General features: G+C 46.8%; 1 protein-coding gene across 3 annotated transcripts in view; it reads left to right on the forward strand.

The window, feature by feature from the left end:
* The window catches only part of Arhgap22 (Rho GTPase activating protein 22), a 152,496-nt gene that overhangs the window by 41,585 nt on the left and 96,215 nt on the right, over positions 1–14,696 (forward strand). For all 3 annotated transcript variants that reach the window (XM_029541873.1, XM_029541877.1, XM_029541874.1), the window contains exon 3: positions 9,738–9,937. In XM_029541873.1, coding sequence (XP_029397733.1) covers positions 9,738–9,937 — 200 coding nt within the window. The remainder of the gene's footprint in view (positions 1–9,737; positions 9,938–14,696) is intronic.

A 14,696-nucleotide genomic window follows, 5' to 3' on the forward strand; every position in this document is an offset into this window, starting at 1 on the left:
TGAAGTGAAAACAAGTCTATATACACACCTGAGAGAGAGAGAGAGAGAGAGAAGAGAGAGAGAGAGAGAGAGAGAGAGAGAGAGAGAGAGAGAGAGAACCACTCACACTCAGAGCCACCGTGCAATAAATCATCTGGTGTTTCAGCTCACCCCTGGGACAGCACAGGACCCTGGCAGAGCCCCCTCAACCTTGGCTACAAATCGCATTAACTTTATAAAAACATCCCATTGGCCCCTCCCCGGTGCCCTTCCATTACCTCACCCCTCTCCTCTCAATCAATCTGTAGACCTCAATACTTACCCTTTAAATCAATTCAGCCCTGAGATTCTTCTTGCTGTTTCCCCAGCCTGCTTTAAAAATCTCATCCACTTTCATAAATCACTTGTGTTTCTGCTCTCCTGCTGCCGCCGCTGCTGCTCAACGCTCTGGGGCTTACGCAGCTGCAGACACGCTTGCTGCAGGGCACCCAACCCTAGCTCATGTGGTCTAGAGGGGCAGATGGGTCAATGGCTGCTCAGCTGGGCTGCCTTGGGCCTTTTCAAAAGGTCCTGAATGCTACTGAATGTGTCCTGCAAGGATCTCTAAAATAGACCCTGAAAATGAGGAGTTCCACGTGCAGTTTTCATTGAAGAGGGTGGTGGAGAAGTGAGGGAGTCAGGGAAGACAAAAGATGCTGGAGGAGGAATGGAGCCCAAGCCATAAAAGGAGGCCTCTGTCTATGCCCCCAGGGAACTCAGCTTTGACCAAGGGTTACCTTAGTCATAAATTCCCAGGTACTCCTAGTTCTCCCAGTTCAGAGTCAACCAGACTCTAGCAGCTGAAGGGACAGTTTTCATTCAATCTGACCATCCCGAGAATCCTCCTGGGGACCGACTGTGTCTAAACTGAAACCCACTGGAAAAGGGGACCATGAAAATACGAAGAGGAATCCAAGAGAATTCGGGCAGAGCTGCTGTACCCCACAATTTAAAAGGCATCTTTCAGCATCCTCAGAATTCTTTAGCATCAGTCGTCACCCCAGGTGAGTAATGGCCCAAACTAAGCCTCTCTACAGGCTGAAGGAAACCCAGACCCAACAAGGACTCACCTACAGATACAACTGGCAGCCCCCTAACCGTGTTCCTTGGAAGGACCGTAGACAGGCCAGACCCAGGCTTCCCCCAGCCCATGTGTGCGGGCTCTGTCCTGATGTGTGTGATGCAAGCCTGTCCCCTGCCTACTGCCTCCCATAGGCAGTGACTGGGGGTTTGCCGATCTTATTTGTAGTTGCAGCCAAACACAGCGCTTGTCACAGGAAAAACTCAAACATCTACCAAAGGAGTGATGTGTTCATTGATGTTTTAGACATCCCAAAGGATCCAGCGCCCATCTGAGCAGTTTTCACTGAAAATGCTTCAGTATGGTTTACATAACTGGTTTGAGTCCATATAGTATCACAGCTTAGTTCGTCCCTTCACACAAAATATGTTAGGTGGGGTATGTTCCTCAGCAGACCTTGTTCCGTATAAAACCTAGACCCCCCTCCCCAAACACATTGTGATATCTTTGTTTGGGGTGGTGATTTCTTCCCCTTTTGTGAAGTTTATGTTTCCTATAACATTCTGCAACTTGCATTCCTTGAGTATTTAAGCATAAGTGGCCGTCCATATTTATGGGTTCTGTATCCACAGATGTGACTAACTGTAAGTGCATCTGTGCTGAACAGGTACAGACTTTATCTTATCGCTGTCGCCTAAACGATGTAGTATACTGACGATTGACAGAGCATCTGCATTGTACCAGCTTCTGCGAGTTATCTAGGGAAGAATGAACATGTCTTGGGGGGGGTAACTTATAAGCAGATACTGTCTTTTTATATAAGGGTCTTGAGCCTCTCTGAGGGGTTTGAAACACCCAGCGGGTTCCCGAATCAGTCCCAGGTGTGACTACTAATGGGGGAGTCAAGAGGGCTAAGGAGTTTGCCTGTTAGTGTTGACCTCAGAAGAAAGGCAGTTATGGGAGAAATGAGAAGCGAGGGAGGTGAGACATTGAGAAAGTCCCAGTGGTATCAAGGGAGGGTATGAGACTGAACACACATAGGCAGAGGACACTGTGGGGCTGAGGGTGGACTGTGAAGTCATAAGGCCAGGTCCCTAAGGACCCTCATGAGTCACAGTGATGGTGGGGATCCCACAGGGTTTCCACTGAACATCTCGTTCTAAGTCCTGTCTTTGAAAATTCCCTGACTGCCCACGGCAAGAGATGACTGCAGAGCGGGGAGTATGGGGAAAGGACAGCAGCGACTGAGGAAGGATGGTGGGCCTGAGAATGGGGTTCCCACTGACTGAGATGGAGAGGCCATGAGAGAAAAAGGGTGAACAGGACAGGAACGGACAGAGTCTAACTCCCACTCTGTGAGAGCGGAACCATCCAATGAACACTCAGTAGCACACGTCTGTTCATCTCAAACTCTTTCCAGCGTGGGTCTGCCACAGAGGAACACACCACCCTGCACAGGGCCATGTCCTACTAAGTGTCATTAGACTGCATTTTCAGCTGTGGGAGCACCCTGGACTGGGGGGTTCTTTTGTTAGGAGAGGCAGAATTGCAGACTTATAAAGGTGTCCCGTTCCCACAAACCATTCTCTTCTTTGCTATGTAGCAAGTTGGATGATACTAACAAACTTTATAAAGTTTGCCTGCATGGGCAAAACATGCCTGATGCTGCAGTTTGCTTTGCCTGGGTGACAGTCCCATGCCTCTGCTTGTCCCCATTGGTCTCTGGCCTGTTCTCTTCTGCGTATTGTCTAGTCGCTTTTTAGACATATTGACTGTGAGAAGCCTCTGCTCACACCCTATCATTCCTTGGAGTGAAACGCAGCATCCTCAGGACAGCTCCAGCTGCAGAGGTGAATACGGCATGCGTGTGCCCCCAGGGGACAGTAGCTAGCTGAACAGGCAGACAGCACAAAAGACCGGTTCTTTACCATGTTAAAGGTGAAGTGGAAAAGGGTGGCCTTCTGTGGAGGGATCCGAAGAACCTCGTGAAGGAGCCATACTTGGAATGAAAGATCAGACTCCTACAGTGTCATAAGCCTGGGGTGGTGACCATATTACAGACGTCTCAGCAGCCAGGGAATCCAGTGTCTTATCACCTTTGCCCTGGAAGCTTTAGATTTAGATGTAGAGATGGTGCCCGAGCACCACGGTGAATGCGTGTGGTTAATGCATAGTGAATGCACGAGGCAGCTCAGCAGTTGTTAGCTGGGCAGGTGGTTCTGTTTGCAGAGTTGTGATCCTGCTGGATGTACTGTGACTCACGGTTTAGGGCAGGCATGGGGTTTACTCTGTGCATCACAAGATCATAGCTGCACTTGGAGGGAGGACAAGACTCTTGGGCCTGAGTTTAGGGATCTACAACACTTTCATGGAGAGGCTGGCGCATAGGCATGAAGCCAGGCAAAACGAAGAGTCTTAGGCTGTGTTGCTTGCCAGCCTCCAACCACTGTGGCTGCCCCTGAAGACCTCAGTGTGCACATCAAACAGTACAAAGCGACTTGTTAGTGGGAGAATTCAAGAATTTTGAGATTGAAGCAGAACATTGCCTTGGCCACTGCATAGGCATTTGGGAGAGGCTTGCGGGTTGCTGCTCAGGCCTTGACTACATTTGAGTTGATTCAGTAATCTGGGGTGGGGGAGGAGGGGGAGAGAAGTAGAGTGCAGGGAACAGCTGAGTCTAGAAACTATTTGCCCATTGACGCTGCGGGTTGTGCTGCAACAGAACCTCAACATGGGACACTGACTGGCTGTGAAGTCCAACAAGAGTAAGGAGGCTTGGGAGAGATTCTCACTGATTTCTCACTTGGGCCAAAAGGACCTGAGACCTTCTATGGCACTTCCATAGGAGGCTTGACACAGAAGCCTGATATTCTTAAAGAAAGGACTCACAAAGAGGGAGCTGGGACAACCTGGCACCAGTGAGAGGACAGTGGGAGAACCTCTGGGGACGGAGGAAATGAAAGGCAGAGGCAGTGGATGAGACGTGAGTACAGACGTGAGCAGGGAGGCACTTCAGAGTGGAGAAAGGACAAGCTTCTGCAAGGGACGATGATGGTGTCCGTGTCACCAAGGTGACAGAGGCTGGGACCCTGCTTTGGGGTTTGATTAGTGCCGTATTGGGAGATGCCAAAGACTTCAGATGCAGAGTGAGGCAGGGTGAGAAGCAGCTGGGTGGGCTGTCCTGGGAGAGGTAATGAAGGCAGACACCTGCTGCCCATGCTGAGGTGAGCCAAAGGAATAACAGCTCCATGCTATGCTGATCTCCTTAAAATCGAGAGCCCTACCTGCCCTGACCTGAGGTGAGTCCACATAGTGGTCACCCCTCAAAGCCTGGCCTGGTGGCTCTGCAGGGATCTGCACCCCAATAGTCTACATCTTCTCTTGATTTTCCTTCCCTTTAACTGTCAGGGGCTCCAGGGGGAAATATCAGCTCAGAATTCTACATGGCACTTGTGAGGACTCTGTTGGTTTATGAGGGAGGGAAGACAGGAGAGAAAGAAAGAGAGGGGGCAGTGTCCTGTTGTGCGTAGAGAGCCCCTAACTTTAAGGAGGCAAAGGTTACCATCCTCCCAGGCCTAGCTTGCTTCAGGCCTGCTCCCCAGCTCCAGTCAGTTCTGAAGCCTTAGCTTCTTAGTGCTGCCTGATTCAAGGCCTGATTACAGAACTCAATAAATTGATTAAAGGAAGTGCTGAAAACAAGAACAAGAACAGTGATTATTAATAAATCATACCCATGGCCACTTTCCTTGTGAGACGGTCCATGGGTCTGATAAGTAATATCTATATGATTGATCATCTGGGGAAAAACCTCTGCTGGTTTGGTAGCCAACACAGCCTGTGCAAGAAGAGCCTCTCTGGGAAACTGGAGGGCACTGGATTTGGTTCCCCCTCCCTGGAATATGGCTTCCAGAAGGCCTGCTGTACATTACCTGAGGGCTGGTGTCCACAGCTTGACAATCAGGGTAAAAAAAAAACTCTCCCTTCTTTGTGTTGACATGTCAAGGGCCGCACATGCCAATAGCATGCATGTCAGCCACACAACCACTTATTGCCCATGTTCTCAGGCTTAGCATCCGTGGGCCTGTGCCCAGGGAGTCCATCTGGCACCTGTAGACCTCATCCAGTGTACTCAGGAGAGTCCATCTATGCCCATTGGCTCCTGAGACTGTTGAGTTCCTGCTGTGAACTGCCCTGCCTGTGCTAGAGTAGGAAGAGAAAGTGTATGTCTGGTGGAACAAGAAAGCACTGGACTCTGGTATGACAGCATATAAAAGACAGAGCCACGAATGCAGCCGTAAGCCATTCCATGGCTTTAGTGCCCCACTGTAGGCCCCAGAGGGGTCTATGCCATCTTCTGTAGAAGTATGGAAGGTTTATAGTGCCTCTTACAGATTAAGTGGAAAGACAAAGAATTCAAAAGGACAGTGGAGACCAAGCCAACCCACCCACACCAGAGAATTCTCACTCACAGGACCACAACTGATTGCCAAGCCTTTAGAAATATCAGGCAATCAAAACACAAAATCCATGTATGTATTTGATGACTTAATTTTAATGAAATTGTTTTTTTTTAAGTATTTAGAGATGTGCATCAAATTGAGACCCTAAGAAGAAAACTCAGTGTCGAGAGGGGGGTACCCCTGTCCCCTCTGCTCCTGGGTCCTTTCTCAGATCTTACTGGAATACTGATATCATATTTGCTGTCTTCTCATCATGAGTATCATCATCATCATCTTATAAGAGCCACAGCATCCAGTGTCTGTCTAATCCAGCCCCGCTATGTCTGATGTAAGGTCAGGGGAGAGAACAACCATGAGAACAGATGTATCCCTCCTGATAGTTGATGCACTTCTACCAGGCACAACCTCTTTCTGCCTCATCAGGGGACCAGCCCAGCCACAATTAGACAAAACATTTCTTCCAGGTCTATGTCCTCCAAGGCAGGACCACTAAACTAGGAAAGCAGAGACCCCCAGGCAAGAGGTACCGGATTCAGGAAACAGAAGGGCTCCTTTCCAGGGCCACGAGAGCTAAGACTTGAGGGACTGCAGCTGTTCTTCTCATCAAGAGTGATGAGTTAGGTGTGCAAGTGGAATGATTAGACATCTCCTACTGATAGCAAAACCCTAGCTGGGAGTCCCAGGCAATTAAACATCCAGAAGAAGAGAACGAATGCTATCATTTTGCATCTACTAAGTTCTGGAGTGTGAACCCTCAAAGCATGATCCTCAGCACTGTTGATCATGGGAAAAGTGATGTGCCAGTCCACCTGTGTGGTAAAATATAGCCACTCACTTCCATTTTAAGGAAGCAGTATATAAAGGTGCTAAAAGGGTCTATAGCTGTAGAAAAATTTCCTCTGTTCTGTGGGCCTACTGCTGGTTGCTTAGATTCAGGAAAAAAATTATCCATGGAGGTACTCATCCTACTATTCCTTTTATCAATATCATCATCACTGTGGTTACCAGTCACTAGGTCAGTTGATGTGCCAAGCACTAAGCAGGGTTTGATGATCTCTCCTCCTCTGTGACAGCTCCTTCTTCTCCCACTTACTATGCAGCAGGTATAGTCCAACACAAACTGGAGTTAATGACCTATAAAGTGTGAGAAACTTAACAGTGCTAGTCATGAGGTAAACCCAAGTCTTTGCCCAGAGTCTGTATTTCTTCAAATAGACCTCAATGCATTATTGCTAATATCTATTATCAACTTGTTAAGTTCTAGACTCAACAGATCTCTAGGCTTGTCTGTGATGAAGTCTCTGGGTGTAATTCTTTGAGGTGGGAAAACCCATTCTAAATGTCAACAGCACCATTCTACTGACTAAGGTCCTAGCTTTAACATAAAGGAGAAAGTAATCTAAACACCAACATCCAGCTTTTTCTGTTCTCTGAGTGCAGGTGCAATATGACCAGCTGCCTCAGACTCATGCTTCCTTGACTTACCATGACTATACCATCAAACTATGTATAAGAGTAACTTCCCTTCCTTTCTTAAGTTGCTTTTGCCAGTTACCTTGTCAACAAGTAAAGTAACTCATACAAAAACTTAGTGCCAGGAGCGGGCCTGCAATATAGAAACTTAATACCAGGAGTGGGGTTGTTGCTGTGATAAAGTTCAACATGTGTTTTTTTAGGCCCTAGTAGTAGAAAAGCCCTAGTATACTGTGAGGAGAGCTTAATGGGTGATTCTGGTGAGTGAGGGGAAAGCCAGATACTGAGAGAAACACAAAAAACAATGTGCTTTTTAGGGAGAATAAGGTCCTTAGAAACTAGGCTGGAAGCCATTCAGGATATATTCTAAAAAAATAATCTGGCTGCATTCTGCCCATATCCTGAGAACCCCAGTGATGCTGAATGGAAAACTAATTGACTGATTTGTTTAATGGAGAAAATTTCAAGACAGGATAGCATTCAGGATGTATCATGTTTACTGCTCACTGGTCTTCTCCAGGTTTACAGGGAAAGGGAGAAATGAGTGGGGGGGGGGGATGGGAGGATACAAAACATGTGCTGTCATGAAAAGGAGAAAGTATAAAATTACAGATGTGGCAGGAGCTGAAAAGCAGTTATGATTGTTGAAGTGATTATCACCATTAAAAACAATCTGAGTCTCTATACTAGAACAATATATCAGAGGCTCTGTCCTCTTGTGCAAATCTAAATTAATTTCAGAGGAGAGAGATTGAACTGAAAATGCCACTTAAGGGGGGCATGGAAGTTTGTTCTGAGGTTCTAGATGGCTGCTGAAGCCACACAATGTGTGGCAGGGGTTGTAGTTCCTGCCCTAAGGCCCCAAAAGCCCCTTTTATGGAGATGTAAAGGTGAAACCTATGTTGAAATGGAGATCTGATGATTTTGGAGATATTAGGACCACAAGAGATATGTTAAGGAAAGTACAGGCACAGACTGAAGCTGGTCAAGAGAGATACAGCAGAGCTTGAGGTACAAGACTTCTGGATTAGTCAGGGTTCTTTAGAGTCACAGACTGTATGGAATGTCTCTCTATATTAAGGGAATTTATTATGGTGATTTACAGTCTGTAGGCCAACTCTCCAACAATGGTCAACTGTAAATTAGGAATCCGAGAATCTAGTAGTTACTCAGTCCCACAAGGCTAGTTGTTTCAGCTGGTCTTCTGTAGAAGTAGATTGCAACAGATGTGCTGGCAAGTAATGCAAGTGGAAAAGAAGAGCGAATCTTCCTTCTTCCAATGTCCTTATGTAGGTCTCCTTATGTGACCCAGATTAACAGTATGTACCACCATACCTAGATCTAGGACTTGTTTTGTCCCAGCTTGACCTTGAACTGAGATCTCTTTGCCTTAGTCTCCTAGGATTAAAGGAATGTACTACCTTGCCTGGGCCTCTGGGACCAAAACTTCTAGGACAGAACTTAAGATTGCAGGAACAGGAAGCAAGCATTTTCCTATTGGTCACTAAGGATGATAGAGAGTGGAACTATTTTCTTTTCCACCCCTTGATTCCTGAGCCCAGGTGTATGGATTCTGGGAAACTGTACCATATATTAGATGCTGATTCAAAGCACACACTGCCTTCTGAAGAACTCTGCTCTACCTCTGTGCCCTAGCAGCCCAGGCTGCTACTGCCCGGTTGGTGCTAAAAAATGGCTGTAACCATGTCTTTAAAAGGCCTTTCCATTTTTCTGGTAGATAGACCAGCTGCTTCAAGATGGTGAGGGACATGGTAAGACCAGTGGATTCCATGATTGTGGGCCCAGTGTCACACTTCTCAGGCTATGAGTTGAGTTGTTTGGTCAGAAGCAATACTGTGTGGAATATCGTGATGGTGGATAAGGCATTCTGTAAGTCCATGGATGGTGGTTTTTGCAGAAGCATTACATTCAGGAAAGGCAAATCCATATGCAGACAGATTAATATCTTTAAACTGTGGTCAAGGGAAGTGTATGTTGATTCTGCATCAAACGGTACAGGAGAGCCAGGCTCAGCAGCCGGATGGGAACATGAATGCAGATCCATCTAGAATATATCCATACCATGTTCAGCTCTGGGCCTAGCGCTGCTAGGACTCGGAGGTGGCTGTGTCCTGGGGAAGGGCTCTATGCTGGGCTGCACCTAAGCACTCTTCAGATGTCTCTTCAGTTTCTCTGGAGAGACTCTTTGTCTGGGATCACCATTGTCCCTTAGCATAGGAGGCAAACATAGAGACAGCCCCATTACTCAACATGCCAAACCACTGCTGAAACAAGGCTAGCAAGATCAGTAGCAATGGCCAAGGGATGAGTCTTTGTGATTGAGTCTTAAAGATAGAGTGGGAATTCACCAGCAACCAAGGCTAAGATCTGAATGGGAAAGAAATTAAAAATTAAAAAACAAATGTCTGAGTAGTAAGATAGTGGTGTGGAAGATAAGCCAGTCATAAAGGATTATAGTCCCTAGAAGGGACTTATCCATAGAAAATAAACCTGGAGAAGTAGAGAATCTTGGGTCTTAGTAACAGAGCAGAATCTAATGAAGGAGGGTTATATACCTCCCTCCAAGGGCATCAACCCAGGCTGCTTCTGAGTTGTTCAGGCACATGCCCTGGAAATTCAAGAGGAAAGTGAATCTAACTTGCATTGCCAGCCTGAACCCTAGGTCTTGGTGCCAGGGTAGCTGAGGTGCCAGGATGGGGTACTGACCTGATTCTCCATACTCACTGTGTGCTCTTGCCTTCCAGCTCGCTCCAAGAGCCTGGTGATGGGGGAGCAGAGCCGGAGCCCAGGGAGGCCCCTGGTCCCCCACAAGCTGGGCCCTGTACTCAAGGCCGGCTGGCTGAGGAAGCAGAGGAGCATCATGAAGAACTGGCAGCAGCGATGGTTTGTGCTACGAGGGGATCAGCTCTTCTACTACAAAGACAAAGATGAAAGCAAGCCCCAGGTGAGGCATGAAGGTCCTGGGCGCCATGGGCGTTATGCTGGGATAAGGGAGGCTGAATGCAATGCGTGCGTGGGAGGAGATCAGTAATCAAGTCTGGTTCTTAACTCCATGCGCGCTCCCGTATCACAGCTCGTTTCTCTAAACACACCTCCAACTCCCGAAATGAGATGTTTCCTTTTAACATTGGTAGAGTACATCCCTGCCTGGCTTAAGAAACGGTACTTCCTATGTTTGGCTCAGTTCTTTTGTTCGTCCACTAAGGTACACATTTGCACATTTCATTCCCATTATCCAGGAAAATGGCTTCCAGACCAATCTACCCTCACCCTGAAGTCTGAGTCACTCTGAAGCTTTATGTCTGACGGATGTCTCTGCCTCAAATGAGGGGTCTTCCCTCTGCCACTGGGGACCTCCCTCTCTTGAGGAATACGTAAAATATCTGTCCTTCCACCAAGAAATGACTAAGTTCACTCACTCAGAGCAACTCGTGGCTTTATCTGTCTTATGTGGCCTCATCACAGACAGACAATGTAGATACCAAAATGGAACTTTCTGCAGACTTCCAAGAGACTAGGATTAGGGCAATCTAATCCCTGTGAAAGCTAAAGCCAGAACTCTGTGACCATGGCCTCTGTGCCTGCGCGCTGAACGTCTATTGATCAGCAGTATTTTGATTATATCTATACTGAACATGTGCACATGTTCTTCTTTTTTTGCAATTATCTGGTAGAGAATACACAATGTACAATAACTATTTACATTTAGATTGCACCAGAAACCTATGGATGATTTGATTTCAAATTTTTGGAAGGGTACATAAAGATTTCATGTGAATAAATGTGTCATTTTACAGCAGACCTTTTGTTTTTAATAGAGAGTTCTGAAGCTAACCCTGTAGTTAGTGTGAGATAGCCACTGTAGTTAGTGTGTGATAGCCACTATATTCTTGGGGTTAAGGGTACAGATGAGATGGTAGAAACCAGGTCCCACGCTGTACTCAATATCAGTGCTCTAAGTTGGAAAGGACACTCAGACTTCTTGACTCAGAGTCAGATCACACAGCCTTGGTAGGACAGGAGACTGCGAATCTCAGTGGTGCCCACAGCCTCAGAAAGACAGTGTTTCATGCGAGCAAGATGTGGACCTGGGTGCAGAGAATGTCAAGTTCAGAGTAAGACAGTGACTCTCCACACCTGTATGAAGCCGTCTGAGAATGTGAGGACTGGCAGTTTGATTCGTTTGTATCTTTGCCATGTCTCCAACCTTTTGCTTTAATAGAAATGGGGCTGAGGGCAGGCTTCATGTCACAGCCTGCAGTTAATGTCACAGCTCTAAGTTAATGACTTGGTGCCTGTGCTTCAAGCATTCCCATGGTTACCTCCATTTGTGGAGAGTGATTCTGCTTTCTATTCTGTGGTAGTTATGTTACCTTGCCTTTCCAAAATTTTGCACCCAAAATGAAAAAGTGTTGCTTAGTGATGTGAATGACCTGAATCCTCTGAGCTATATACTTTAATAATGGCTACTATGGTGTACTTTACATCACGACAATTTTACAATAAATATAAATGTATGAACAAATAGAACTGTTTTAGGAAGGTGACCACATAGATAACAGCACGAACAGAAATTGGGTAGGACAAAACTCATGAGTGTACAGTTAATAGGATGTAGACAGTTCCAGTGCAAATTGGGAAATCCTGGTCTCATTCAGCTTTATAAAAAAGGGAGACATGTCCTGAGTTCAGTGAAGCTGATGAGGACTCCAGTCTATGGATCTGAAGTGGATCTGAATTCCATCCAGCATGTTAACTATACAACTTGGGCCAACCACTTTATCCTTTTTCAACCCTAGGTTTTATTTACAAAATGGGGCAATATTACCTACATGACAGGAAGGAGTTTAGGATTACAAAACAGCTCTGTAACAAAGGGTCTGTCTCAGCTCACTGAATACTGGAGCCTGAACCTGTGTGTTCATAACCCTGCTTTCACCTCCCCCCTGCAGCCCCACCTGTCCCTCTCCCCCTGGGACGGGCCACAGGACCGGTTTCCTTCTGGACTTCTTGACCCATCAATAGTGTTTCCTAATTGACCTATCCAGGATCAATCATTCTGACATCATAACAGAAATGATCAGAATGTCCCAGCCATGCGCTGGGCTCCTGCTGTCACTCCTTCTCTGCTCAGCCTGCAATGCTTCCTTCTGGAAGCTGAGCATGTGATGTAAGTGATGCTAGGTGTTGATAGCTAGCTGTGAGGTTGCTCCCCTGGATAAAGATCCCTCTACTCCAAGTTTCCCCGTGTGTTCCTTGCAGTGAGCCCTGTAGGAGACATGCATCCCTACCTCCAATCGGATGGCTTTAGAGCATGTCTGTCTTAGAATTCCCTATTGCTACCATCTCTTCCAGAACTTGATATCTTCTCATGTGAGCAGCTAATTAAATGGTGGTAACCGCATCCTCCAGTCACTGACCTGGATGCACCAGTTGCCCTTATACCCAAACAGGCCAGACCAGGTCCTTCATCTCCAGGGAAAATGGCACACCTGTGAAAGGAGTCACCCGACAGACACCAGCCTCTGCTCAAAGCTCCTCTTGTGACTCTCTGGGTCTGTTGACACTCCCGGGGAATTGGAACATTGTCATACACCTAACCACCCTTCCTTAACAAACTCTGCTCTGCTATACAGGATCCCAATCTCAAGGCCACTGTTAGTCCAATGTGGCATTTAGCTGCTATAGTGTGATCTCAAACTGCTGTCACGGTCAACCCACAGATCTCTACTTAATTTCATGAAGTGCATGTAATAGAATAATTCTCAGTGTCTGGTTCCTGGAAAATATGCTCTGTTCACTGTTCATAGTGACAGCACGGCCCGGCAGTCAGTACCCCTCGGCAGACAGGCTGCACCAGCTATTATAATTGTCAGAAAAGGGCACATCCAACCGTCTGTGATGTTCCCCAGAGCTCAGGAGTTATGATAAGCATCAGTCATAGCCCATGACTTTACTCTCTCTTAAAGCTTTAATCTCTTCTCCTCTGCCCTTGTCAGGCCAGGGGCCCAGCCACTTACAGCACAGACGTGAGACAAGTGGCTTGCCTGAACTCAGACAGAAAAGGCCAGGCAGAGGTGCTTTCCAGAGCCTGACATCTGCTCGCATCCCTCCAGCCTTCCCCAGAACATGCTCCGGAGGCTTTCTAGCAGGCAGACCCTCCGGTTTGTCCAGTGAAGGAGTCTAGGGTTTTATTATTATCCTTTTGAGGGTGTAATTTACTTCTGCTTGAATGTTTTCTCATGGTCCGAAGCTTCTTCACCTGCCTTGGTGACCATTCATTTCCAGTACTTGGTGTCTTGGTTAGGGTTTTATTGCTGTGAAGACACCGTGACCAAGAGCTCTTATAAGAACAACATTTAATTGGGGCTGGCTTACAGGTTCAGAGGTTCAGTCCATTATCATCAAGACAGGAGCATGGTAGCATCCTGGCAGGCATGGTGCAGGAGGAGCTGAGAATTCTGTATCTTGTTCCAAAGGCAAACAGGAGACTCCTCAGGCAGCTAGGAGCCCATGCCCACAGTGGCACACTTCCTCCAACCAGGCCACACAACCTAGGCCACTCCCTGGTCTAAACATACTCAAACCACTACATTTAAGTACTTACTTTAGTTATCTAAGGCCTTTAACTGTGAGTTTCTTGGCACTGAGTAGAAATGGACCAGGATGAAAAATGGCAAGTATAATCTTAAACATAAGAAAACCAGCAACGCTATTGAAAGAGTCCAAAGCCAGCCCCAGGACAGGAAGAGTAGGTGCTGACATTTCAGCACTCATAATAAGTAAGAGTAAACTAGATTTATCTGCCTTGTAAATGCCAGGAAGTTCAGGGAGATTGGGCTTAAAAACGAGAAGAATAAACAAGCAAAAGAATGGGAGAAATATACAGTTACTCTGAACAAAAAGAAAGTAGGCTGAGCATTTAGAAAAACCAGGCTCTGTGGTGGGAATGCACACTTCAAAATTCCTTCCTAGTTAATGAAAGATAAAGTAAAATCCACCCTTCTGCCAGGCAGCGGTGGTGCACGCCTTTAATCCCAGCACTTGGGAGGCAGAGGCAGGCAGATTTCTGAGTTCAAGGCCAGCCTGGTCTACAGAGTGAGTTCCAGGTCAGCCAGGGCTACACAGAGAAACCCTGTCTCAAAAAAACCACATGGGGGGGGGGAACTTTTGTGAAAAGTAATTGAGGAAGATCCGTTGGACATCAGCTTCTGACCTGAGCATACACTCACACACTTGGACACATGCACATACACACATGCACATATTTGTAAGCATGTACACATGTATAAAACACATGCCCATTAGACCTCCTCAGTGGCACTTACGCGTAAGCTCACACACACACACACACACACACACACTTCAGTCTCTGGGAAAAGGTGGTAAATGGAGCATCACTTCAGACTAAGGATCTGGCTCTAAGTGGGAGCACTATGCTCCCCCCGTTCCCCCACCACAGTATTCACTTCATATTTAGTTTCTAGGCCCTTCAGTTAGAAGCAGCCTCTTCCCTGGTCAGAGAGGAAAGTGAAGAACTTTCAGGGCTTGCTAGGGCCATGACCCATGTGGAAGACATGATGGTTTGAGTGAGTACTCAGTACTAACTTAGAGGGAAAGGGCTGATGGCAAATGTAACACCGACAAGAACAGGAAGGAGAGGGGGGGAAGAGATGAGGAGGAGGAGGAAGAGAAGGAGGAGG

Source organism: Mus pahari, chromosome 8 (genome assembly GCF_900095145.1).
Source record: "Mus pahari chromosome 8, PAHARI_EIJ_v1.1, whole genome shotgun sequence".
Lineage (NCBI taxonomy): Eukaryota > Metazoa > Chordata > Mammalia > Rodentia > Muridae > Mus > Mus pahari.